Below are 15,685 nucleotides of genomic sequence, written 5' to 3'. Positions count from 1 at the left end.
ACCGATGCTGATCAGTTGTAAACATCATGAGAGAATTTGAAAAACATTAGATTTCTATGTCATACATAAAGAACATATGAGACCAATAAATATCAAGCCCAGTTATGATTTTATAACACAATATGAGAGATCCACATAATATTAGGGAAAAGCCTAAGGCTACAGAAATTTTTAAGGAATTTCTAAAGCAACCATACCAAAGCACCAAATAGTGATGTTACTAACATCAAATTCTAAATGGAAAGCAAAGTAAGCATAAAAGCTACTAGACTTTTCACACAATTAAGAGATACTGTTCAAGGCTTAGAACTATATGGTTGTCAGATGAACTGAGGAAGCTTGTGGTAGAAAAGAAAAATGAATAGAATACATATAAATTATCAGGTGATAGAGGCTTCCAGTAAGTATAAGCTAATCGGCAATAAGTCACAAAGGAGGTTTGTTTGTTAGTTTGTTATTTGGTTTTTAGGAGCATTAGCAACTAAGGCCATATTGCTCCAGGAATATGCGGTGGTCATTCCCTGACCTTTCCGCATCCTCCATAGTTGGTGGTGACGGGTTCGAACAGGCTTGAATTCTCTAATCAAGAAGCGTGTGCTACGCACTGCTGCTCCTTACCACCTGGCTACGGAGGCGCCCCACAAAGGAGGTTATGCAAGCTAAAGCAGATTATGAAAAGATTTTGGCTAAGGATGCAAAGACTTCTTTACTTATATAAACACTAGAAGGAAGGGGATGAATCACACTGGTCTGCTATATATCAAAGGTTTAACTGTTGATCTTGTTCAGGTTGCTGAAAAACTACATAGGTATTTTGTATTTATATTCAACTATTTTGGAATTCTTTAGGAAGAAGATGCCAGAAGTTTATCAAATTCTACCAGGGAGCTAAATAATCATGTGATAACTAAAAGGCAAATGGAAAAGAAATTGTAGAAGCTAAATGTAAAAAAAAGACACTTGGAGTGAATGGGATCTATCCAATTACATTCAGCAGAGGCAGCAAAGAGAGTAAGCAAACCTCTAGCCATAATTATAAGAGAATCCTTGGATTTAGGGGAGATCTTTGTGGACAGGAGAAGTTCAAATGCATCCCCAATTCACAGAGGGAGATCAAAAGGCAACATGAGTAATTATAGACTTGTTAGCTTAACTTCTGTTTGAGGAAACATAATGGAACCATTAGTTACAGAAGTACAGGCACTCTCTGGCTTATGTAATACTCGAATTATGGAAGATCTACTTTACGCAAGTTTTTGCTTGCAGGTGCAAACTTAAAATAGTGGAAACGTATTTTTCATCCTGTAGAAATAAATGTAGGTATCATGAAAATATCATGTGAACTCAATAACAGTTTTTTTTTTTTTTTTTTTTGTAATTCGTTCCAAGACCTTGGAGGTTGAAATTTTTGCTATAAAACTAAGCTATTTATCTCTCCAAAAGGTCATTTTTATAATGGAAATTGCACTACGATTTCATCATTATCATATGCTCCGTTATAAGAATTAATTTTGAACACCTTTGTGATAATTGCTACTGCTAATCTGAGTGTTATCAAATATTAGCATAAAAGACACACTCCTTTTTTGAGAGAGATAAGACAGCATTAGTAAAGGCACATGATGCAAAAAAGCACGCTTATATAGCATCAGCCAAAAAAAAAAAAAAAAAAAAAAAAACCCTCTTGTCATTTCACCCATCCACTTGCTCCAAATGTTTGTCTAGTTCTGCCTTGAATCTATTTAAGTATCAACTTCTACAACTGCAGATGGGAGTTTGTTCTGGCAATATTTTACTAAAACACATTTCTGGAGGTCACGACCATAAAACAATAAAAACAATTTGCACTTTCCGGTTTATTGGGCTTTTCTGTATTTCCTGTAGCGCAATCAATTATAAACGAGTAGTAAACTCGATCTTATTACATTTGCGAGAATACCGATAACTGGAATTCTGTAGATTTTTACATTACGGTACTTCATTTCACCATAATTCTTCGTTATGGTGAAATGAAGTCCCCTTCACTGAAATCTTCAATCAAATAAAAAAGAAACAGATTTTCTTCTCTTCATTCCTATTTACTTATTACAATGGTGAATGGAAAGATGACCAATGGAAAATGTAAGTACTGGCAGTGTTAGGAAACAAAACAAAATTGATTTAGAAATGAAGATGATTAATTAAGAAGTACAAAGCAGGACAACGTTTGTCATCTATTGTACGGAATTAAGTCCTGCTGCTTCAACAGTGAATACTATTTTAAGGGGCAGTGTTCGTATAAAAGAACATGTTAAAGGAGCAATGCATTTAAGATCAACAGTGCTTAGGTGCTATACTGAAGATGGAAAAGCTATTAATAATATGGATGGAAAATCAGATTCAGAAGCAATTGCCTCTGAGTCTAATGGCCATTCAAGCAAAAGCAAAAATATTTATGAAGATATTAAGGATAAGTACGGCGAACCCCAAGCCAAGTTCATGGCAAGCAACGAATGGTGTAATAGGTTCAAGCATCATACTGGTTTCCAAAACATTAAAGTATGCAGTGAAGTTGCCAATGCTGATTCTGCAGCTGTAGAGAAATGAAATTTTGTGATGTTTTAGAAAAAACCACTTCAAAATCTCCACAGCCCTCAACTTCCGCAGCGGTGTGCTTATCAACTGGAGAGTTAATTTTGGCAACAATGCTCGAAAGGTAAAACTTGCTGACGTTATGCCTGTCTCCTCTCTTTTTTTTATAATTTTATAATTTTAAAATTTTTGTAATTTTGTACACTTTTGTAATTTTTCCTGCATATGAGATAAAAAAAATTGAATAAATAATTCTATTTACATGTTTGTCAAAGATTTCTTTTTTGCTTCAATCAAATTTGCGAGTGCTGCATAAGCATTTAGGGAAATTCCGAATTATGTAAAATTCGACTTACATAGAGTTCAGCAGAACGCAACCCTTATGTAAGTTGGGGAGTGGCTGTAATGCAGGATATTTAGACAATCATTAGATGGTAAACAAATCCATTTTGTGACAAACTGGATTTGCATGGCATTAAGGGCAAGTTCTGCTATAGACTGATACTGTTCTTCGTGGACTAATGTTATTAGTGGAGTCCCCCAGGTTTCAATGCTGAGCCCACTGTTGTTTTCTATATTTCACAATGACACTGAAGAAGGCATATCATGTTTAATATCTAAGCGTTCAGGCAATACAAAAGCTGCCAGGTTAACTAGCAGCCTTTGTATTATCAGTTAACTGAAGTTGAATATTGACAAATGCAAGGTACTGCACATGGGGAGCAATAATCATAGATTAACATACAAAATGTGTACTGAGAATAGTGGACAATGAATAAAGGAGGGTAATTATGCTCTCAGACCTGGAGGGTAATTATGCTCTCAGATATGAAGTTCTTTGAGCAGTGCACACAGACTACAAACACAGCATATGTCAGTGATATATGGAATTTTGCTAGCAGGGATAAGGAGGTGTTATCCCTTAGTATAAAGCAATGATTAGGCAACACCCTGAGTACTGCCATGGAAGTCTGGAAACCCTATTTTGGAAAGGATCTGGATCTGCTGGAACAGGTGCAAAGAAGGGCTACAAGACTGGTGAGAGGAACAAAAGGATGCTCTTACCAAGAAAGGCTTTAGTTCTGCAAATTGCAACACCTAGAGATTAAGCACCTGCAAGGAGATCTGATTGAGGTTTCTAAGGCTTTGAAAGGACTGAGCAAGCTCAATGCTGATGGCATTCTTTCTCTTGGTCAGACTATGCTCACATGGGGGTGAATTAATTCAAATTGAGGAAGGATGGTTGCAGGATAACTGTGCAGAAATTTGCTATCACCAAGTCAGTAGTTCATTTTTGGAACAAACTTCCATCTGTTGCTGTGGAACTGGGTAGTTTGAATAAATTCAAGGCAGTACTAGTCACTCCATTGGAGGAGATGGGCAGATGATAAGCATGCTTTCTTGTATCACTTGCCACCATTAATACAAATACTAAAATAACAGCAAGCACTTGGAAATTCTCTGAGCAGTGCAGATATGCATTGTTGTCAGTGACTCTATTATCAGGGAATTGGGGAATATATTGTGCAAAAAGGAGAGGTGGAACAGGACCAGTATATGTCTGCCAGGAGCAAAGGTTGATGATGTTGTACAGCAGATATAATCTTTTAAGGGCACAAAAGATGATATTGTTGTACACGTTGGCACTAATGATATTAAGAGTAGGAGACTGGAGGAATTATTTAACAAGTACAGGTCAATGTTGAAAAAAAGCCGTGAGTTAGGGTTGAATTTGAAAGTGTCTGCAATTCTGCCCAGACACGATGGGAGGGAGTATATGATGAGAGCCTTGTCGATCAATTTGGCCCTGGAGAGATTGTGCAAGGCTCAAGGGGAAGAATTTTTCTCAGCCTGGTTTGTGCTTGTTAACAGGAGAGACTGCTTCTACAGGGATGGGATACACTTAAATAGAAAGGGTGCAAGAATATTTGCTGATGCTATCAAGGGAGTGTTACGTGGGGCGGAAACTTGCTGGCTTGGGGATTACATGGACTAACAGATTAACAATAGCCACTGGTAAAGGTGAAAGTGATTTTTACACTGATTCCATTGGAATGAACAGTAGCCTGGAAAACAAGGAGCAGGGGATTTCAGAGACAGCTGGCAGTCACTGCAGAACAATTAAATACATGGGCTGTGTTAGGGTAGCTAAGGATAGGAACAGGTGCGTGTGTACTTGTCTGTACACCAATGCTAGGAGTTTGGTAAATAAATTTGATGACTTTGAGGTGTTGGTCAAACATTAAAAGGCAGATATTGTTGGGATATCAGAGATGTGATGTCACACAGATATAAGGAATGCAGAAATGGAATTTGGGAAGTACAACGTGTATGGGAAGGACACAGGATAGGAAGGGAGGAGGAGGGGTTATGCTATTAGTTAAGAAACACATAAAATCCAAGGAAGTACAACCAGTCGACATGGGTGGACAGAGCAGTGTAGAGTCAGTTTGTGTGACATAAGCACTGGGAAAGCAAAATTGAGAGTAGGAATGTGTTATAGGCCTGATGACTCTGATGAGTATAATAAACAACTGTACAGAGAAATTGAGTGGGCCAATAAATAAGAGTGTCTTATAATGAGAGGATTTTAATTTCTCAGATATTGACTGGAATTTGTGGGTTGGTCACTCAGAAAGTAGCAAGGCTTTTGTGGATTTATTGGATGATTGTTTTCTACAGCAGCATGTTCAGGAGGCAACTAGAGGGAGTAATACACAATCTGATTATCAGTAGAGATTCTTCATGCATTAAGAATCTACAGATAAAGGAACTAGGTGGCAGTGATCACAGTGTGCTGAAGTGGGATTTACTCAAAGAGGTAACTACCATCAGGGTAAAGGGAAGGGTTTTTGCTTTCGTAAAGTTGACTACATTAGTCTGAGACAGTTTTTAAATTCTATACGGTGGGACCAACTGATGATGTTACCAACAGAAAATTCAAAATGGGAAGCATTCAAAGAATTAATCTTGGAAGCTACTAGGCTTTTCATACCAACTAAGAAATATTGTTCAAGGTTTAGGCCTAAATGGATGTCAGATGAACTAATGAGACATGTGACAGAAAAGAAATTCAATGGGATGCATACAAATTAACAGGTGATACAAAAAACTATGATAGACATAAGATGGTCTGTAACCAAGTCACAATAGAGGTTAGGCAGGCAAAGGATGCAAAGAAAAACAGCAAAGAGTTCTTTACTTATGTAAACTCTAGAAGGAAAGGGATGAATCAGATTGGTCCACTGGATATCAAGGGTTCAACTGTTGATGATCCTGCTCAGGTAGCTAACAAACTAAATGAATATTTTGCATCTACATTCACACATGAAGAGTTATTCAGGGAGGAGAATGTCAGAGGTGAATTAAACTCTGGCAGTGAGCTAGATGATTTTGTAATAACTGAGAGCAAAGTGAAGGAGAAATTGTTGAAGATAAACATAAGAAAGGCACCTGTGGTGAATGGGATCTATCCAGTTATATTAAAGGAGGCAGCAAAGAAAGTAAGCAAACCCTTAGCTATAATTATGAGATCTTCCATGGACTGGAGATGTGAAAATGTGACCCCAATTCACAAAGGAGAATCAAAGGGCAACACAAGTAATTACAGACTTGTTAGTTTAACTTGTGTTCCAGGGAAATTAATGGAGGCACTGGTTAAAGAAGCACTGCACGATCGCCTAGACAAGACTTCAGTTATTGCTTGGGCACAGCATGGTTTTGTTAAGGGGATGTCTTATCTGACCAATTTGATTGGATACTATGATGTGGTCACAAAGGAACTGGACGCAAAGAATAATTTTGTTATCATATATTTGGATCTGTTGTTTTGGAAGAGAGTGGTGTGAATAAATTCAAGGAAGAACTAGACAAATTCTTGGAGGGTATGGATCGGTGAAGTGGCATGAAGTGTGTTTTTATTTTTACTTTTTTTGGCTGGGGCTATATAAGCTTGCTTTCTTGTATCATTTGCCACTACTACTACTACACTGTATTACAATCATTCTGAATGTATTATTTTCCACACCAGCATATTAGAGAGGAAATGTGTGAAAGCAAATAATCTTGTTCTGATTATAAGCAGTGATTCCTCATACATTAAGAATCTCCAGATAAAGAAACCACTAGGAGAGAATGATCATAATATTTTGCTGTAGGAGTTACTTAGAAATATAATTACTTTCAAGGGTAAAGGAAAACAAATTTTGCTTTTGGAAAGGTACAACAATGCTCTTAGACAATTTTAAATTATTACTGCCATTACTGTCATTAACAACCCTGCCAAACTTTGTATCATCTGCATGCAAACTGTTCATTAGAAATCGATGGCATAACTATCAATGATCCTCTTCATGTAATAAACCTGTTCAGGGTATATATAATTAAGAGGACAAACTGAATAAATATTCTGAATCTACATTACACATTAAAATGTTTTTAAGGATGTCTAGACATATGCCTAATTGTAACTGGATTTTTGATAATGAGCAGAAAGTGGAAAAGAAATCATCGAAGAGAAAAGTAAATAAGACACTTGGTAATGACTGAATCTATCCAATTATATTGAAAGAAACAACAAGGGCAGTAAGCAAATTTTAAGCCACAATTGCAACAGCATGCTGAGATTCAGAGCAGGCCTCACAAACTGGAGATGTGCAAATGTCTTCTATTCAAAGGAGGTTGGAGGTTGAAGTGGGTAAATACACACTTGCAGTTTGACTTCTGTTCTAGAAAAAAAAATAACAGTGGTTAAAAAATACAGGATCATCTCAAGAGGAATGCAGTTATAGTTGCATCTGTTAAGGGAAGATTTTGTCTGACCAATCCGATTAGCTATTATGACACTAACAAAGTAACTGGATGCAAAAAATAATTTTGACATCCATATACTTAAGATTTCTGTAAAGCTTTTGTAGTTACTGAAAGACTTCTGTACAAATTGGAACAGTGTGGCATTAGGGAAAGTTACTGCTATGGATAAAGGGCTGGGTGAATGGCAGGAGACAGAGTGGCTATTAGTGGCCATTCAGTGCTAAGATACTTATTTGTGATATTTATTAACAACATTGACGAAGGAAGGCATCAAGTTTAATATCTAAATTTGTTGATAATACTAAGTTCCACAGGGTAGTTAATGACAGGAACCTGGGGATATGTTACTGCAACAAGACCTGGAAAAATAGGCAGGTGGGCTAAAAGTGTCAGCAGTAAATGTTAAATCTCAGGAGCCACTCAGCTGGTAGCAGTAATTCCAGAATATATTACCAGTTTGGTGATACCATAATGAAGGTAGCAGAGAATGAAAAAGACCTAAAGGTAATTGTTCTCTGAGAAGCACAGACAGACTGCTACGACAGTTCATTTGGTTCTGTCAATTACATACAAAAAATTTGGCAGCAAAGACACATGATTATCCAAATGTATAAAACCAGGCCACATCTTGAGATATACAAATCTGGAATCCAGAAATGGGCATAACAGAGAGGTTATAATCAATTCATTCAATTATGGGAAATCATTCAGTTATACTAACATTTGGATGATTAGCAGTTATTAACTACTAATATCATTTGAATGTTATTAGTATAATTGTTGTTCTTCTTTTTCCTGTTCGGTATTAGGCCTAGTGGCCGGTCTCTCTCCATCTTTGCAGGGGGGGGGTCTGCCTCTGTCTCTCCTTCCCTGTGGTTTGTAGTTTAGTATCTCTTTTGGATAATGTCTGTTCCCCATTCTCTCTACATGCTGTATCTATCTGTTTCTGTATGAGTCTATATAATTCAGTACTGAGGTTGTCTGCGGTTCTGACAGGATGTCTTGATTTCTTTTCCTGTCAAGTCTGGTACAGTTCTCTGCATGAAACTGCATTTCTGCAGTAGTCAACCTCCTCCTGTCCCCTTTGCTCATTGTCCATGCCTCAGAGCCAAAAGTTAGGATAAGTCTGGTGAGGGTGTTATGTATCCGTGTCCTTGTTTTCTTATGCACTGGATTAGATTTGAAAATATGGTTTACAGTTTTAGTAATTCCTATGTAATTATTTATTTTTTGCTCAATATCTTTTTGTTTTTCATATGACATGTGGTATCCTAGGTATTTGAAAGTGTTAACTTGTTTGATAATATTATTGTCAATGCAGATCTTGCTTCTTATTGGATCTCTTCCTTTAAATGTCATCACTTTTGTCTTTGAAGATGAGATTTCCATATTAAATGATTTTGCTATTTTGTTTAATGAGAAGACGGCTTTCTGCAATGAGTTCTCATTGTATTCTATTAGGACCTTGTCATCAGCAAAAAAGAGTGTCCATTCTTGCTTTGCAGCTAATGTGTACAAGCTTACATCTTTGCTTTGCATCATTTTGGCAGTTCTAATACTAACACTAAATCATTTCTTTACATTAAAGCAGAATACATAAAAATACATACATACATTAAAGAAGAATACAGTTACATACTTCCCAGAAGGTAGAGGAATGAGAAGATATTGAATATGAACTGAAGCAATATATAAGAATGCATTTTTTACAAATATGCAGATAACATGAATCTATTTTAAAAATATATTGTAATATATACCTATGATAGCACCCAATGCAATAACTCCATACAAAGCAGGAGCCCACAAAATTCTTAGTGGAGGGACTTTTCTTACTTTGGTTTGTAATGCTTCTCCTCTATTCCTTTGTCTTGGAGCCATGAGAGGTTTACTAACTCCATTTTCTTCACAAGGGATTGTTTTCCCTCCACGAGTAAATACTTCATCATCTGAAAGGTCATCTTCTTCCACATCATCAAATCCATTTAAATCCAAGTGTTCTTTGTAAGATGTCATCATTTAGTAAATCTGTAATAATTGTAAGAAGTAAAAATAAATATAAAAACAATTTAAATTAAACAATGCACTTGAACCACATAATATACCTAGCTATTTATAACAATCATAAATGTTAGAGAGGCAACAAGAGGGAGTAACAGTCATGATCTGATTATCAGCAGTGATTATTCATGCATTAAGAATTTACAGATAATGGAACCACTAGGTGGCAGTGATCACAGTGTACTGAAGTGGAATTTACTTAAAGATGTAACTACCATCAGGGGTAAAGGAAAGGGTTTTTGCTTTTGTAAAGGCGACTACAGTGGTCTCAGAGATTTTTTAGGTTCTGTACAGTGGGACCACCTGATGATGTTACCAACAGCAAATTCTAAATGCAAAGCATTCACAAAAGTGATTTTGGAAGCAACTAGGCTTTTTGTTCCAAGTAAGAAATACTGTTCTCGGTTCAAGCCCAAATGGATGTCAGATGAACTAATGAGACTCATGGCAGAGAAGAAAAATGCATGAGATGCACATAAAATTTCAGGTGACACAGAAGCCTATGGTAGATACAAGCTAGTCTGAAATCAAGTCACAAAAGAGATTAGGCAAGCAAAGGCAGATTATGAAAAATCTTTGGCAAAGGATGCAAAGAAAAACAGCAAACACTTCTTTACTTATATAAACTCTAAAAGAAGGGGACAAATCAGATGGTCCACAGGATATCAATGGTTTGACTGTAGATAGCTACAGAACTAAATGAGTATTCTGCATCTACATTCATACATGAGGAGTTATTCAAGGAGGAGAGGGCCAGATGATTATAAAACTCTAACAGGGAGTTAAATGATTTTGCAATAACTATGAGAAAAGTGGAGGAGAAATTGTTGAAGTTAAACATAAGAAAAACACCTGGGGTGGATGGAATCTATCCAGTTATATTAAAGGAAGTGACAAAGGAAGTAAGCAAACCCTTAGCCATAATCATGAGAGCATCCTTGGACTCGGGGAAAGTGCCCGTGGATGGGAGATGTGCAAATGTATTATCTCCAATTCACAAAGGGGGATCAAAGGGTGCAACGAGTAATTACAGGCCTGTTAGTTTGACTTCTTTTCCAGGAAAAATAATGGAGTCAACGGTTAAAGAAGCATTGCAGGATCATCTAGACAAGCCAGCAGTAATAATTCAGACAGCGTGAGTTTCTCAAGGGGAAGTCTTGTGTGACCAATTTGATTGGATACTATGACATGGTCAGAAAGGAACTAGATGCAAAAGATAATTTTGATATCATATACTTGGATTTCGGGAAAGCTTTTGATACTGTTGCACAGGGAAGACCGCAAAACAAATTGGTAAAGTATGGCATTAAGGGCAAGTTGCTACAATGGATAAAAGGATGGTTGAGTGGGAGAATACAGAGAGTGGTGATCAATGAGTACTACTCTACTTGGACTAATGTTATTAGTGGTGTAGCTTAAGAGCCAGGGTCTTGGGCCCATTGCTGTTTTGTATATTTATCAATGTTATTGATGAAGGCATATCAAGCTTAATGTCAAAGTTTTCAGGGTTATTAATAACAGTAATGATAGTATGCTGCTGCAACAGGATCTGAAAAAGTTGAGTAGAGGGGCTAAGAAGTAGCAACTGAAGTTTAACATTGACAAATGCAAAGTACTGCATATGGGTAGTAGTAACCCTAGAGAAATGTACCAACTATGTTGTGTTACACTCATGGTAGTGGAGAATGAAAGAGACCTGGTGGTAATTGTGCAGTTAGATATAAAGTTCTCTGAGCAGTGCAGACAGGCTGCCGAAGTAAGTCATGGGGTCTTGTCAATGATATACAGGAATTTTGCTAGCAGGGATAAGGAGGTGATTATCCCCTTGTTACTTTCACTGACAGTTGAAGATGACAGCTGAGGGAAATTCAAAGGTCAGCTGGACAGGCTGACCTTTGAATCTGTGCAAGGAGAAAGTCAAACTGGTAGTTATTTTATTTTATTTATTTATTATGATTTTTTTATTAATTAATTTTTTTGACTGGTACAGCAAAAGCCTTGTATTTTCTTACACATATAACTAATATTAATTTTTAATAAAAATTTAAATATTTAAAAATGCTCTGTTTCATACAAGTTATTTTTAAAAAACAAAAAAATATATTAATACTACTGTAACTTAAAAAAATTAAAGTTACAATCATAAAACATAAACAAGAAATTATCAGTCACTTCCATTTTTCTGTTCACAGAACCATTAATATGAAAAACAATAATAAATGAAGCAAGAAACCTTTTTGCATCAATAATAATAATAAAAGCAACACAAGCACCTGGCAGAGCAGTTCATCCGAATGAAAAGGCACCCAGAGACAATCACGAAGTTTCTCACTAAGGAATCACATATCTGAAGCCTAAAGACAAAGATACAAAAAACCCGGTGAAATATAGGCCAAACACCTGCCTCCCAACAATGTACAATATCCTGACCAGCTGCATAACCCGGAAGATATCAGACCACCTGGAGAGCCAGAACTTAATGGCCGAACAGCAGAAAGGATGCAAGCGGCTGAGCAAAGAATGCAAGGAGCAATTAACCATAGATGCCGCAGTTATGGAACAAGCCTACAAGAAGCACTGCAATGTGTACACAGCCTACATCAATTACCACAAGGCCTTCGACTGCGTGGCTCATAGATGGCTAATAGAAGCGCTGAACATCTACAAAGTCAATCCGATAGTGACAAACTTCCTAGGAGAAACGAAAGGCACCTCCGTAGCCAGGTGGGAAGGAGCAGCAGTGCATAGCACACGCTTCTTGATTAGACCGGGGTTCGAGCCCGTCACCACCAAATACGGAGGATGCGGAAAGATCAGGGAATAACCACTGCTTAATCATGGAGCAATATGGCCTTAGTTGCTAATGCTCCTAAAAACCAAATAACAACAACAACAACAACAACAGGAGAAACGATGGTGAAATGGAGTACCAATCCCCTCAGGAGAAGAATCTTTCAGGGAGATGCCCTGAGCCCATTGTGGTTCTGTCTAGCACTTAACCTGCTATCCACCATGCTCAACAGTAGTAAGTACGGATATAAGCTCAAAGAAGGAAGGAAGAACCTGTACACCCTTACACACCTGATGTACATGGATGACATCAAGGTCTACATGGGAACCCAGAAGCAACTCCAGATCAACGAAGGATTCAGCAATGATATTAGGATGGAATTTGGTTTAGACAAATTCAAGACCCAAGGACTGCACCAGGGAAAATTAGTCAACCGAAACTGCAGATTCTTAATGCATGAAGAATCACTGCTGATAACCAAATCAAGTATATTACTCCCTCTAGTTGCCTACCTAATGTGCTGCTGTAGAAAACAATCATACAGTAAATCCACAAAAATCTTGCTTTTTTGTGAGTGACCAAACCTTTGAAAAGCATGAGGTTACTACAACGTTGGTCAAGATTTTTGCAGGTTCGGCAAACGCTTTCATTTATATATATTCGTTTTATTCACTTAATTGTTATACTAAATTATTTTCTTAAGTAGCTTTACATTTCTAGCAAAGATCCGTGGTTTATTTTGAATTTAGATAGCGATTTTGAAAGTTAATACTTGATGTCCGTAGATTTTTACATTCGTAACTTGCCGCCATTGTTATACGATACAAAATACCATAATTTTTAACGTAACTAGATAGCAAAATACATAGATGTGTATTAGAAATCTGTTAGACTAGTATAGCATTATCAATAAAATTTATTAATCTTATTAAATTTTATTATTAATTAAATTACATTTAAACAGAATCATCACCCAGACTAGAGCAGCAAAGCAGCAGTCGCAGAATAGCCAGAGTACTGTGGCTTGCAAGAGAACCAAAGGTGGCGATTCTCCCACGCATCACAGTCTAAAATAATGCGTGAAATGTGAAATGTTTACAGATCTGTCTAGAACAGGACATGATCTCACCAAGGAGGATGTCTTTGTGTGTGGTAGGTGCAGAGACTGTGAAGAAAATGGGTGTCAAATCAGCATTCTGATGGGCGTCTATGAGAGTTTGAGGTGTATTGTAAATGCCCTTGAAGAAATTAATATGAGGAGCCCATCAAACTCTCAGTTGCCCAACTCAATGCCAGAACTCATTCCGGAAACACAGCGGTGTGTTTCCTGATTCCGGCATCAGGAAACAGCGGCAATCTCCAAGGCAGAATGCGCTGGTCCCACAGGAACTAGTTATTGTCGGTGACTCTATTGTCAGGGAGACGGGGAATATAGTATGCAAAAAGGATAGGTGGAACAGGACCAGGGTATGTCTGCAAGGGGCAAAAGCTGATGACGTTGTAGAGCAGATATCATCTTTTAGGGGCACAAAAGGTGATATTGTTGTACATGTTGGAACTAATGACTTTAAGAGTAACTTTTTTAAGTGTGGTCTGTGCTTGCTAACAGAAGAGACTGCTTCTACAGGAATAGGATACACTTAAATAGAAAGGGCGCAAGAATATTTGCTGATGCTATCGAGGCAGTGTTAAGAGGGTCGGAAAACTGCTAGTTTGGGGGGATTCACAGACTAAAATATTAATGGTAGCCGCAGACAGAAGTGAAAGTGATTCTTGCACAGCTTCTATTGTAATGAGTAGCAGCCTAGAGATTGCTGGGGATTTAAAGAGCTGCTGGGAGTCATCATGGAACAAGTAACTAAGAGTAAGAACAAGTACATGTATAATTACATGTACACTAATGCTAGAAGTATAGTAAATAAAATTGATGAATTTGAAGTGTCGATCAAGTCATCAAAGGCAGATATTGTTGGAATATCAGAGACATGGTGTCACACAGCTATAAGCAGTGCAGAATTGGAATTTGTGGGGTACAATATGTAAAGAAAGCACAGACATGATAGGCATAAGAAAGTGCATCCTTTTGGTGTGACATAAACACTGGGAAAAGGAAAATGAGAGTAGGACTATGTTATAGGCCTAATGACGCCGATAAGTACAATGAACAGTTGTGCAGAGAAATAGAATTGGCCAATAAATCAGAATGTCTTGTAATGGGGGATTTTAACTTTCCAGATATTAACTGGAACTTGTGGGTTAGTCACTCGCATGCTAGAAAGATATTTGTGGATTTATTGGAGGATTGTTTTCTACAGCAACATGTTTGAGGGGCAATCAGAGGGAGTAATAGTCTTAATCTGACTATCAGAAGTGATGACACATGCATTAGGAATTTGCAAATAAAGGAACCACTAGGTGAAGTGATCACAGTGTATTGATGTGGGATTTACTTAAAGATGTAACTACGATCAAGAGTAATGGAAAGGGTTTTTCTTTTCATAAAGATGACTTCAGAGGTCTCAGACAGTTTTTAAATTCTACAGAGTGGAATCAACTGATGATGCTACCATCGGTGAATATTCTAAATGGGAAGCTTTCAGGGACTTAATCTTGGAGGCTACTAGGCTTTTCATACCAACTAAGAAATACTGTTCAGGGTTCAGGCCTAAATGGATGTTGGAGGAATTAATGAGGCTCATGGCAGAGAAGAAAAATGAATGGGATGCATATAAATTATCAGGCGACACAGAAGCCTACGACAGATATAAGCTAGTCTGTAATCAAGTCACAAAGGAGGTTAGGCAGGCGAAGGCAGATTATGAGAAATCTTTGGCAAAGGACGCAAAGAAAAACAACAAAGAGTTCTTTACTTATGTAAACTCTAGAAGGAAGGGGATGAATCATATTGGTTCGACAATCTGATTCATCCCAACAACATAGATGGTTCGACTACTGATGATCCTGCTCAAGTAGCTGATAAACTGAATGAGCATTTTGCATCTTCATTCATGCATAAGCAGTTATTCAAGGAGGGAAATGCCAGAGGTTTATCAAACTCTGACAGGGAGCCAAGTGATTTTGTGATAACTGAGACCAAGTGGAGGATAAACTGTTTTAAATTAAACATAAAAAAGGCACCAGGGGCAGATGGAATGTATCCAGTTATAAGGAAGGAGGCAGCAATCGAAGTAAGCAAACCTTTAGCCATAATTATGAGAGCATCTTCAGAGTCAGGGGAGATCCACATGGACTGGAGATGTGCAAATATATCCTCAATTCACAAAGGGGGTTCAAAGGGTGACAAGTAATTATAGACCTGTTAGTTTAACTTCTGTTCCGGAGATAATAATGGACTAACTGGTTAAAGAGGTGATACAGGATCACCTAGACAAGACAGCAGCAATAGTTCAGAAACATCATGAGTTTGTTATGAGGAAGTCTTGTCAGACC

General features: G+C 37.4%; 1 protein-coding gene across 1 annotated transcript in view; it reads right to left on the bottom strand.

Annotated features, from left to right (window-relative positions):
- Window positions 1-15,685, bottom strand: part of LOC150084537 (uncharacterized) — a 260,732-nt gene that overhangs the window by 235,201 nt on the left and 9,846 nt on the right. The window contains exon 2 of the mRNA XM_090375300.1: window positions 9,144-9,411. Coding sequence (XP_090231426.1) covers window positions 9,144-9,402 — 259 coding nt within the window. The 5' untranslated portion in view covers window positions 9,403-9,411. The remainder of the gene's footprint in view (window positions 1-9,143; window positions 9,412-15,685) is intronic.

This window comes from Mastigoproctus giganteus, chromosome 6 (genome assembly GCF_048544385.1).
Source record: "Mastigoproctus giganteus isolate SK-2022 chromosome 6, ASM4854438v1, whole genome shotgun sequence".
NCBI lineage: Eukaryota > Metazoa > Arthropoda > Arachnida > Uropygi > Thelyphonidae > Mastigoproctus > Mastigoproctus giganteus.
The sequence above is the reverse complement of the archived record's forward strand: the minus strand, read 5'-3'. Positions and strand labels throughout refer to the sequence as shown.